This window comes from Phycodurus eques, chromosome 21 (assembly GCF_024500275.1).
Source record: "Phycodurus eques isolate BA_2022a chromosome 21, UOR_Pequ_1.1, whole genome shotgun sequence".
Taxonomy (NCBI): Eukaryota; Metazoa; Chordata; class Actinopteri; order Syngnathiformes; family Syngnathidae; genus Phycodurus; species Phycodurus eques.
Window position 1 is genome coordinate 1,566,128 of NC_084545.1, and position 12,329 is coordinate 1,578,456.

General features: G+C 42.6%; 1 protein-coding gene across 1 annotated transcript in view; it reads right to left on the minus strand.

The window, feature by feature from the left end:
* Nucleotides 1-12,329, minus strand: part of LOC133396617 (cadherin-12-like) — a 108,731-nt gene that overhangs the window by 78,474 nt on the left and 17,928 nt on the right. The window contains exon 3 of the mRNA XM_061666641.1: nt 1,694-2,129. Coding sequence (XP_061522625.1) covers nt 1,694-1,951 — 258 coding nt within the window. The 5' untranslated portion in view covers nt 1,952-2,129. The remainder of the gene's footprint in view (nt 1-1,693; nt 2,130-12,329) is intronic.

The following is a 12,329-nucleotide window of genomic DNA, read 5'->3' on the forward strand; positions in this document are numbered from 1 at the left end:
TCATACACACAAACACACAGAGTCGAGTTTGTTGAGTGGAAATCTCACTTTCAGGTTGGTCTCGGAATACCTTCTAAGAGCACCTTTTAAGATGGTGGCCCAGCAGGTGGTCCACTTGGGTTCATTTATGTGCCTTTGAAAGGAAGTCTGTGATCTGTTCTGCTCTTTAAAGTCAACTTGATAACAGCGTCAAAGACCATGTCACTGTCACCCTGCCCTCACCCTCAGCGGGTTTCATCTCTCCAGCTTTTATCCCTCTCGCTAGCGCCACCATTAACGTCGTTAAGGACCACTCTCGTCTCCAGATGCTTTTCATAGAGAGGTCAATCATTGTCAAGCAATGCACAAAGTGAAGTCCACGTGAAAGCCTAGTTAGGGTTCTAGTTGGATGTTGGATTGGCTCAAGGTCAGGGTATCGCAAATTCTTTGATACCAAACTAAACTAACTAAAGGTAAGGAAGGGATGGATACAATGAATTCTGGGGCAACTGATGTTTTTATTTTTTTATTTAGTTTGGATAAATAAATCCCAATCAGTATTCTGCTGTAGCTCGGGGTGAATGAGGATGTGGCATCATAGCAACAAACTAAACTAAGAAGCTAAACGCAACATGGTACAAGATTTTCTCAAGCAAATGTTTGGGTTCCACATAAGGTTTATGGTTTCTAAATATGGTTTCTAGACTAGATTTGGGTGAGTGCTTCATTCAAGAATTATAGTTTTAAACAATAATTATGGCTTAAAATCTGGGTTTCAAGGTTTAGAGTGTCAAACTAGTTTCAGGGTTTCAAAGTAGGATTTCAAGAGAGGTTTAGGCTTGAAATTAGGGTTTTATTGCTGTATTGGGGTTTCAAATGTGGTTTTCAAGCCAGGGCTAGGGTATCAAACTAGTTTCAGGGTTTCAAAGAAGGGTTTCAAGAGAGGTTTAGGCTTGAAATTAGGGTTCCATTGCTGTATTGGGGTTTCAAATGTGGTTTTCAAGTCAGGGTTAGGGTGTCAAACTAGTTTCAGGGTTTAAAAGTAGGGTTTCAAGACTGGGTCAGAGGTTCAACTTAGGGTTTCAAGATTGGGTCAGAGGTTCAACATGGGGTTTCAAGATTGGGTAAGGGATTCAACCAAGGTTTTGTCTTTGAAGCCAGGGATCCTAAATCCATCCATCCATTTTCTGAGCCGCTTCTCCTCACTAGGGTCGCGGGCGTGCTGGAGCCTATCCCAGCTATCATCGGGCAGGAGGGTACACCCTGAACTGGTTGCCAGCCAATCGCAGGGCACATACGAACAAACAACCATTCGCTCACACAGTCACACCTATGGGCAATTTAGAGTCTCCAATTAATGCATGTTTTTGGGATGTGGGAGGAAACCGGAGTGCCCGGAGAAAACCCATGCAGGCACGGGGAGAACATGCAAACTCCACACAGGCGGGGCCGGGGATTGAACCATTGTCCTCAGAACTGTGAGGCTGACGCTCGAACCAGTCGTCCACCATGCCGCCTGGATCCTAAATCATCCCCTCAAATATTTTACTATGGAACTGGAAATAGAAGAGATCTTCAATAATCATCTTCAGGATCGCTAACAAACTTGTTTCTCTCTACCCAGTTCTTGTAGTAGTAGTAGGAATAGTATTGGTGGTAGTAGTAGTAGTAGTAGTAGTGGTGGTAGTAAAAGTTTGAGAAGATGGTGGTTTACCTTTCCCACGTACTGCGGGTCAGAGCCCATGTACTCCTCCAACACGAAGAACTGGTTCCACACCCAGCCCCTCTTGACCCTCTGGAACCCAGCCGGCCCATTCCTTACGGGGCCCATCAAGCTCCTGGCGCGCGCCCTCCCCGCCATCCTGCCGGGTCCCAGTGGCGAGGAGGGCGGCCGTATGGGTGGCGGCGGCGAGGCCGAGCCTTCCTGGAGATGATACCAAAGGAACAGCAGCAGGCAGTTCCTTGCTAGCATTGGCGGTCTGTGAGGGTCAGCTCTCAAAGTGGAAGTGGCACGGGAGCGAGAGCTGAGCCACGGTGAAAGCACTTTGGCGAGGAAAGAGGTGGGACGGTGGCAGCGGCCAACGTGCGAGGAAGGGCGCCGTGCTTTTTCCCGCGTCGGTCAGGAAGAGGTCACTTCAAGCCTTCATCACCTGAAAGACGAGACACATTTAAGACCTTTTGTCACATAAATCTTATTTGTATGGCATCTTATTGGAGGCAGACTCATTGGCGAAGGTTCTGGATTAGAATTTCAGGCCTAAATTAGGGTTTCAAACCTGAACTAGGGTTTCAACAAGAGTTAAGATTTCAAAGTAGGGTTTGAAGTTCAAACAAATCTTAATTTAATTAAACTTAATTTGCATACAATTTAGTCCCCACAATAATTCCTTTGGTCAAACATCAGGGTGTTGAGCTCGCAATCAAGATCCTTGCTACCTGACGAGAAAAATGCCCATCGACAGACGTTGCAACAGAGGTGACGTGGACAAGGCTTAAAAAGGTATAATACATCTTGCGGGCTTGCAATTTAATACGTAATCTGCTCTCTCTGCCGCTTGCCTGTGTTTGTATCCTTTGTGGCGAGACCGCAACGCCGCCTGTCACATCCTTGTCACGCCACATTATTGAGTCGCATTCTGCACGCCAGATAAACTAAAGCGGCTGGAGTGAAAGCCTCGGAATTTTTTTTTAAAAGTCTCAAACTACATCGAATCATGTCCAGACACAAATAATGGTACAAGACTTTTCAAGATGATGCCACTTCTAGCTGTGGTTGATTTAGGATTTGGGCCTAAAGTCACTCACTTCAATTATTTGATTAACACTAAATACTAAAATAACCCTAACCCAAATTACTCCATTTAACAACAACCATGTACAGACATGCGTGAGCAAACAGAGTGAGCGATAATTTGGTGCAAGCAATGGCCGGACTACATACACTGTCTGAAACACAAAGCCAAAAGGTAAGCAGAGGTGCATTCAGTTTTGTTGGTTGCACATATTAGCATATTAGCGTCTGATAAGTGGCAATACTTGATTGCTGGGGGAAGTTGTCAATGCATTAATTGAAAAGTGCATGAAGTGAAGTGTATGAAGTGTTGCCTCCACCAGTGAAAATACTTTTGTCTACGTGGGCATTCATGTTTTCCCCCACGCTTTGGGTTTCGCTTCGGCAAGTACTAGACGCTTGCCTTGTTCAACCACTGCCCAGTTATTCATTTTCCTCAAAACAGTTTCAAGGGTCCTCAATAATGCAGCATTAAGCTTGCTGCAACTCTTGATCATTGTTGCATATATTATTGTATGTACTGTATGCATATATTTTGGATTGCACTAGTTGAGGGATAGTTTATCTTAGGCCACAATCATTAAGTGTATTGTTATTAAGACATCTGGGAACTGTTTTAAATTGTGAAAAAAAAAATGCAAAGTGTGTTTCCTTCGAGAGGCAATCATGCTGTGGTGTTATGTCTTCATGCGGTTTGTTGTTCCTCATCACCTAATGAGATTCCCAACAATGCAAGAGGGCAAGCCTCTAATTTCATAAGGGGAGCCCTCGTTGACTTGATGGCCTTTGATTAATTACGCCGACTTGGAACATCGACTAGGGCAGCAGATCCCGGGGTTACCGTGGCCCACCGGCACCCACCAATTTCTTCTTCACACCGCATTATCTAAAAAGTCAAGAATGATCTGCAAAAGTTCTGCCGGCGAGGACTTGTTTGACTCGGGTCAGACGCAGTTCTCCCGCAGGTCGCTACTCATTTAGTGCAGTCATAATGTAAAATGACTGTTCCTGCAACCTCTGCAAAATGTGGGTGCCCCGGGAGGGCTCCGTGCATATTTGATGGGCTAAGTTCATTAGCATGTGTCGGGCTGGCGGTCGCGCGCTCTGACCCGTCGCTGACGACACGTCGTCGTCGTCTGTCTCGCACGTCGCCTTCGATTCTCTGAAAACAATGCGGATCTTTTCGAGATACCTGGCAGCACCTCGCAGAGAAATCCGCAGAGCGTCTCATTTCATCCAGGCGTCAAGAACGTGACACACAAATGTAATCAGTCCGGAAAAAGTTGTGATCTGGATTGTATTCTGTGTTTACTGATATAGTGACATAGCGCATAAAAGCGTGCTATTAGTTTTCATAATTTGTTTACTTTGCAAACTTGCTCAGTAATTGTTTTAATAATGTATTTCCTCGTTTAATTGCACCCATATAGTAGCTGGTTCTAATTAGCCAACATCAACTTCTTCCTGTTGACCATATAAGTACATGCTTACTCAAACTGAGTACTAATTTTCAGTAGTGAGAATGAAATACTATTGTCAACAAAATATATATTTTATTCACTTAATTTAGTTATATACAATAATAAAAAATCCAAAGGTAACATAATGTTATTATCAAAATAATATGTGTCAATACACATTTCTGTGCTTTTATTTATATATAAAAATGCTTAAAATATATTTACTCTGTTAAATGGGTTTTCATTAGAAAGCAAATTAGATTATCTTTTATTAAGGGGCATCTATGAATCCAACCCAAAAACGGCTACTATATTGAATTATATATGCATATTATTTAATTAACCCAAATTTCAAGTTGTTTTTATTTTTCCATTTTCTTTAATTAAATTATGTTCAGTTAATTGTTTATGTTTAGTTACTGTAGTCGAATTTATTATGATCACTCAAGGGCAAATTCTATTCATTTTCAATTCTTAGATCATATTGTGTATCCAACTCAAAATGTAATGCTGCATGACATTTAGTCAGAATCCATTGTTGGTAGAAACAGAATATCAATATCTGTAATTAAAAAGTAAGGAAATACATGGTTCTATAAAACTATCACAATCCAGGTTGTGACTGTATCCAATATTGTGTTTCTCGTGTATGATGTTTTTCTTGTAAAGTCGTGTTGAAAACTTGCTGTTTCTGAAAAGGCTTCAAACAATATTGTCTGCTGCATGAGAAGAGTGCAAAGACGCAGTGGGTGCAGCGCCGCAGCCATAAGACTTTAATATCGGCGAGGCCTTCGGGGGAAAGAGTGGGAGGGAGGCGCCAAGGTGGAGGCGAGCTAATGAAAAGTAGCAACGTTAGCACAAGTCCTCACGCACTCGTCTCTGGCTCGGCCGTGCGAAGGTTCCGCTGACGGCCCACGTGTCGCGGCGTTAGCGACGCTCTCATGCGTGTTGCCCGCCAGGCAGCGCAAAACAATACAAACATTAATAACATCACATGAGTCATCGTGCATGCTCTTTATGGTGCGGCCCATGAACACTGTGTTCGGGGCAGTTAGAATTCGCATTACATCCATGTAGTTATTAGCTAACGCGCTCAGGCAATGAAAAAGTGTTGGGGCACCTACAGGAGTTGAACACGCTTGCATTGTTGTAGGAAGTCTCATCGGACAGCTTAGCGTTCCAAATTTGGGGGGAGGGCATAAGCACCTTTCACACAGGAGGCCATCCAAGCCGCATTTTCCTGACTTGCTGTCCAGTGTGTAAGGTACCAATGCAGGCTGAGGATTTTGATGTTGCAAATTTGTCTGTTTCCAATGACGTATCAGAGACATAACAGACAGCTGTATATGTGAGGTTGCAACCTGAGTGTGAAGTTTAACACCCTGGAGTGATTGTGTCATGCTCTGTGTGTTGAGAACAATTGTCCTAGATGCACATTGTGGTGAGGGGCCTACCGTTTGCCTTACATCCATGTAGTCATTTCTCAAAGGCCCACTGCACACCAAGCAATGTGCGCAAATGTGACTGAAGCGGACCATCACAAAGAAATTCACGAAAACACCCGTCATATTTGCCAGCTGTCGATCTAAGGGGCCCCGACCAGAGTTTGGACTTTGACGGGCTATTGTTTTTTAAAAAAAAATCTGTTAAAAACGTTGTTAGCCTCTTCATATTTGACCAGTTCTGGCCGAGAACACACAGAAAACCAAAACACCTTGAGAGGGGGTAGTCATGACCACAGGTTTGCCCCAAAAAGCATCACTTCTGTAGGTCAAAGAGCGACAAAATCAGATAAAAACGTCTACACATTAAAAATTGTTGCACAGTGACAATTGCTTTCAACACAACAGTGCAGAACAAGTGAGAATTAGGTGTTCTGCTATTCTCTTTTACACAGCTGCTGTACTGCCTAAGCAACCACACGGTAAGTGTGAAAGTCTCGACAAAAAAAAATGTTATGTTAAAAAATTGTTAGCTTCTTCATTGTTTGATCATTTCCTGATGTTGTACGTAGATGGCCTGTCGAAAAATAGAATGCCTCAAAACCAAAAGCGCCTGAAAAAGATTTGTGTGTGTCTGTAGTCTGCCTGCCTATCTGCTGGCTTGCCATCTCTGTTCTAGTTCACCTGAAAAGTATTTGATGGGCTTGTTCTTCCATGCCAAATTCCTCCAAGTATGCCTCTATGCACCTCGATTCGGAACCACATGAGAAAGAGCCGTATTTCGTCCAGCTCCTGGACGACTATTTCAAGTCCATCCATCGTGTGGCGTGGGATTTGTTTGTTGTGCAGAGAATAATTCTCAAAATAAATGGTGGTCCAGCTTGGTTGAGAGGATGCCATAACGTTCAAGGATCTGGAAAGTCTTCATCCTTTCATCAGGTTCATTATAAGAGCGAGCCAACAAACACACGCTCTTTAATTGTGACATATGGCGGCATGCGTCTCCTGCCAAGGCTATTTACGCTATGAGGACGCCGGTGCGGTCAAGACGTGCTAACACAATTTTCAAGTTGGCTCTGAAATGCTGTTTTTGAATATGACTATCCGCAGCAATGTATCCATTTCTTAGCCCTTATCCTCTTCAGGGTCACGGGTGAACTGAAGCCTAATGCTATTCAGGCGGAATTTGGGCAAGGGGCAAACCTGAATAACAGATTTGAGAGAGTGGAAAGAGTTTCCTATATTACTGGCAATAATATTATCCAGTGCGACCTCAGGTTACGAAATTAAATTGTTCCGTGACCCCGTTCTCATACAGAAACATTCACAAACTGAGGTAATGTTTCCCATCAAAATGAATGGAACTTCAGTTAATACATTCCAGATGCAGAAAGATTTTACATTTACCCTATTTTGATCGTTGTGCGGTTAAAAGTAAATACTGTGCAATATAGAAACACAATTTATGAAGATGAAATAACACTGAGTTTGCTATCAAATCGCTGTGCAGTGTCTTAGCCTTTTCAGGTACAGTATGTTTCTCTTCACGGTGGTTACTACTAGGCCAAAATGGCCACCACCTCCCACAATGCAGCGCAGCTTTTGCATTGCATTGTGGAAGTTGGCGGCCATTTTAGGCAAAAAACAACGACACCTGAAGCACGGAGCCAACCATGTTTTATGCGATGTGAGGAAAAAGTACAAAGTTCTGAGCCTTCCACGGCCATCCCAAGACTGTTCGTAAACCCAAAATAGTGTGTAACCAGAGGTTATTTTTCTTTTTTTTGAAATGTTCATAAACCGAAGCGTTCCTAAACAGAGGTTTCACTGTACTTCCTACTTAGAACTAATTGTATAATTTTTCGTTTTACACCAAAAGCCAATATTTGAAACCAGAAAATTTTTACTCTTAGGCAGACGTGCAAGCCACGTTATCCATCGTGCCGAGCCTGGAGCCAGATATCAGAAATAGCTCAGGTCAGAGCCTTGGGAGCGAACACGCTGCTAAACACGTTAACACTTTAAAAGCCAGCCTGCCAGTTAGCTCCTTTCAATAAGCCAGAGAAAATTCAGGAAGCCAGTTGTAGCATATAGTTCGTACTATGTGAACACGTCTAAAATGAGTATAGAGATCAAGAAGGTCAATCTAAAAAGAGGCTTGATACGAAATAAAAAACATGGCACAATTGACCCTTTGCTAAGCCGCTCCGAGGTTTGACACTTCTGTTGAATATAATTATACATTTTGTGATTTGAAAAAAATGTGATGTAGCTCTTTTTAAAGAGTAATTTTGGTTTGAGTGAAGAGGTTGAAGGGAGCCATTTTGTTCTCTTTCCAAGACCCCAAATTAACCCAGATGGATAAATAGGGGCAAATGGTCATCTGCATTTCAATCAGGCACTCCTCTCTGTCTGTCTATCTATCTATCTATCTATCTATCTATCTATCTATCTATCTATCTATCTATCTATCTATCTATCTATCTATCTATCTATCTATCTATCTAATCTATCTAATCTATGTAATCTATCTAATATATCTAGCTAGCTAGCTCGCTGTTCAGTCTCAGAATGAATTAAGTTCCACTCAGTCAATCAATCAGTCCATCCATCTTTCTCCTCGTCCCATTTGGCTAGGGTGGCTGTACCTTTCCGTTACCTACCATCTCTGTCTCAGATCCTTACTTTTCTCAGATAGTGCCTACAATGTCTAAAAGCTGATACCCAAGTGTTGCATCACTCTGAGTCGGATGCTCTCATAACCTGAGCGGGGGTTACATTCACAGCACCAGCATGTGGTTGCAACCCTCGTGGAGGTGTCTATGTAATGGACTGATAATGGGTGCAGGTGATGGCCGGTTCCCGCCGTTTTCCACTGATCCCGCCTGAATGGATGCGCATTCAATAAAAGCTTGCCAGCTTGACTCGCAAACCCCCGAGGTGGCGGCTGACAGCGGGGCGGGCTGGAATCACCGTTCACCTGCTGTCATCAACCTCGGTGCTCAGGTTTGAGCAAAGGAAAGACGCCCGTGGGTCGAATTCGCAGCCCCCGTCGCCATGCGCCATTAAAGTGGCGGTAGGCAAGCAGAGCGCTTGTAAACATGGCAGATAGCGGCTGACATTTGCCAGGAAGGGAAATGTAAAGTTTAAACTCACAAAAATTCAACATAGACTCTGTGTAGATGTCAAATGGCATCGGTGAAGGTTCTTTTTATGTTTGACGCACACAACAGGTGCTCATGCTTTATAGCTTTGCAGCACGGTTAGTCATTTTGTGGCTGTAGAAATTGGAAGATTGTGGACTGTAAGTAGATACATATTGCATGACCTGAAATAAATCATGTTTAATTATGTTCAGGCATCAACAGTATATGGTCACCTAAATGAGTTGCTTGTGATGTTCTGAAAGTCAAACGTAAATAACCATGGAAACAGCTTTGTCGTTTTTGTACTAAAATGCACGTCCTTTTGATTAAAACATATTTTTATACATTTTATACAATGGGCAGAACAAAAGAATTACAATTGATGAAAAAAACAAATGTTAACACGAATAAATTCCCATCAGAACAGAAAGCTACCCACTACTGACTCAAACAAGTAGCTTTCACATTGTTGCTGTTGTATATACAGTTTATGTAGCATTGGCACATGGTTAACATTTCGGTGTTGTTTTGGCATCTTTAATGTCAAATTGTGTCAGATTTCAGATTTATTTGATGATACATCCCAATAATTTCAGAGCTTTTTCAGGCCGCGACTAATGTAATGCAATGTGGTTTTTTTTTATTATTTATTGGGGCGCCAGTTCACATGTAGGTATGCACTTTTTTTTTTAATGATACGGCATAATTTAGTGCCAATTGTTCTGCAGACCCCCAGGGATCGCCAGAACCAAGTCTGAAAACCACAACCCTAAAGAACTTCCTGTGTGGCAGTTAGCATACGTGACAAATTCTGCAGCGTTCCCTTGACCTTGAAAACCTTTATTAGCAAACAGTGGATGTCGTGTCGCCTCTTTAATCACATCAACCATTACGGCTGTTGTCGTCCTCTCATTATCCCCGTTGAATAATAACACGCACACAAACACACACACAGCAATAACACAAACACACGCACACAATATATCACGACCATTATGACCGCCATTACGCTGCTGCATCGCCGCTTCCACGTTTTTCTCTTAATTAGACGTTGCTAAATGTTAGCGGATACAACGCTGGCAAGCGAGTCAGTCGGTGTGTGGATTTACAGCCCAGCTGAGCAGATGGCGATAAATTAGATATGAGGGGTGGAGGCGGTTGCTGGAGGTATGAGGGGGGGGGGGGGGGGGTGCTTAGGGCCCGAGCGATATATCCCAAACCTCGTTTAGCGGCGGAAGAAAATCAAGCCGCCGCCCTGACGAGGTGTCACACTCCGTTCGAATCAGATGTTGAGGAGCTACAATGACAAGTCATCCACTTTCAGCTTTACCCGTGTGCGTGTGTGTGTGTGTGTGCGCATGTAGCAGCAAGTTCAAAGGTTGTGAATAATGAAACAAGCTCTTGTTATTCAAACAAAGTCTTCCATTCTTTGAAACGCGAGTGAAACTTTAAAAATGAATGTGCTAACTTGTGTCTTTTCCCTGAATGACTTCCAGATTCTGATTGGATATAGAGGCTTTACTCGTAAATCGACATTTTTTTTTAGGACTTTCCCACTCTCAAAGTTTCGCAGATGCGTTCGTACTCTTGTTCGTCCTGGTGAATTTTTGAAAATTTAACCCCAAAAGCCAGTGATACTTGGCAACATAAAATTTGGTTGGCAAGTCTATCATGAGTAGACCTGTAAAAAATGCTCGAGAAGCTCAAAGCACAGGAAGTCTGCCATTTTGGTTTAAAGTGGACAATTTTGGCCACTTTTAGTTCAAAACGTTTTGAAAATTTAGCCCCGGAAGCCATTTTTACTTGGCATGGCTATCATGAGTAAACATGGAAAAAAAAGTCTCAAAAAGCCATGGCCAATTTTGGCCATTTTCAGGAGTTGTTCTAAACCAGTTTTACTTAGCAACATGAAATTTGGTAGGTATGGCTATCATGAGTAGATAAATAATAAAGTCTCAAGGCAGGGGAAGTCTGCCATTTTGGCTTGAAGCGATAACTCATTCAGACAATTTCCATTTCCAGTTGTTCTTCAAAATCAAATGTGTCCCAGAGATTTATTCCAATCGCCAAACCAAATTTGAACCACGGAGACGCAACAGATGAGCCACCTGTTGCTCTGGCATGTACCAAGAAACCACAAACAAAAAAAATACCTCACCCGAACGGATATAGATGATATTTCAAACCTAAGTGGTTTAAAGGCGGTTTAGAAACACACGTGTTGCTCATCCAGTCACACGCTTTCATTCCGATTCACTCCAGAGTGTTTAATTCAGCACTTTTATTCCAAATACAAGCAACATGAGCCTCATCTTGGGCGCCAGATTCATCACTGTGCTTTTTCTATTACCGTGCTCATCTAAATGCAAATGGGAAGTGTCCCTTTTCTCCGGCAGGAGGATGCTCCTGGCACAGCGTGTGCGAGCAGCGGCGGCGGAATTGAGACGTGCTCCTCGGAACTTGCTCTCTCGCTATTCTGGCTCTCTCGGAAATGCGATCTGAGCTAAAGAATGCTTATCGTGTTGACTTATTGGTGGGAGAAAAGATGCCGCAGATTGAACACGAGTGCAAGGCGGCGGCGACGTCTCGGCGAGGCCGATGAGCTTTTTTGCAACCTGTGTGATGTCATGGCTTTTATAAACGCGATGCAAAACAGGACGACTGCGAGTTTACGAGCCGACTTTCTGCAAAGACGAAACACAACAATGAAAAGGGAAATAAGTCTGCTTTATGATTTGTTACTGCGCGGATGTGGAAATCAATGCAGTTGTCGTATTGACTCAGCGTAACAACACAAGCATTTGTACTTTTTAATTGGAAAAGCCGTCCTCATAATAAATTGGCTTTATTATGAGGACGGCTTGTGTTCCTTCAAAAATGCAACAAAGCCTAACTTGTGTGAGATATCAAGAACAACAATATCCTTTGAGGAAAAAATGTTTTTATAACATGACAATTTGGATTTTGTAAAAAACCAAAAAAAACAAAAACATTTTAATAATCCCGTTGTTCGGGGAGTTGATATTTATTTCCCTCTGAGGTTTGCCATTCATCGAAAAAGACAATCAATTGATGCCATTTGTCAGCCTGTCAAAATGCCGTTCCGCCCTCATTTACAAGCTTTAAGTGTATCCTACTTAATTTGTGTACTCACACTAAGCCATTGGAACTGTGCTTGAACCCAGTACATTTGGCTGGTACTCGAGTTCAGCACACTTCCCCTCCTCTGGCACGTAGACATTTCACGCATTGTCATCCTTTCTCGACACTTATCTATGATAAACACCAACTTGCACAATAGAGATAAATGCAAAAATTTGAAATAAGTCCAAAATCCACTGCATGCTCACTCAAATGTACTACGTACATTCGTACGATGGCTCCCCTTACCAGTAATTCACGGTTAGTGCCACCATGCACAATGGAAAATAAGCAGAATAATTCTAAATAATACCCAAAGTAAAAATCCATACCATGTCCACATGCACAATTTGCTTGTGATATAATTGAT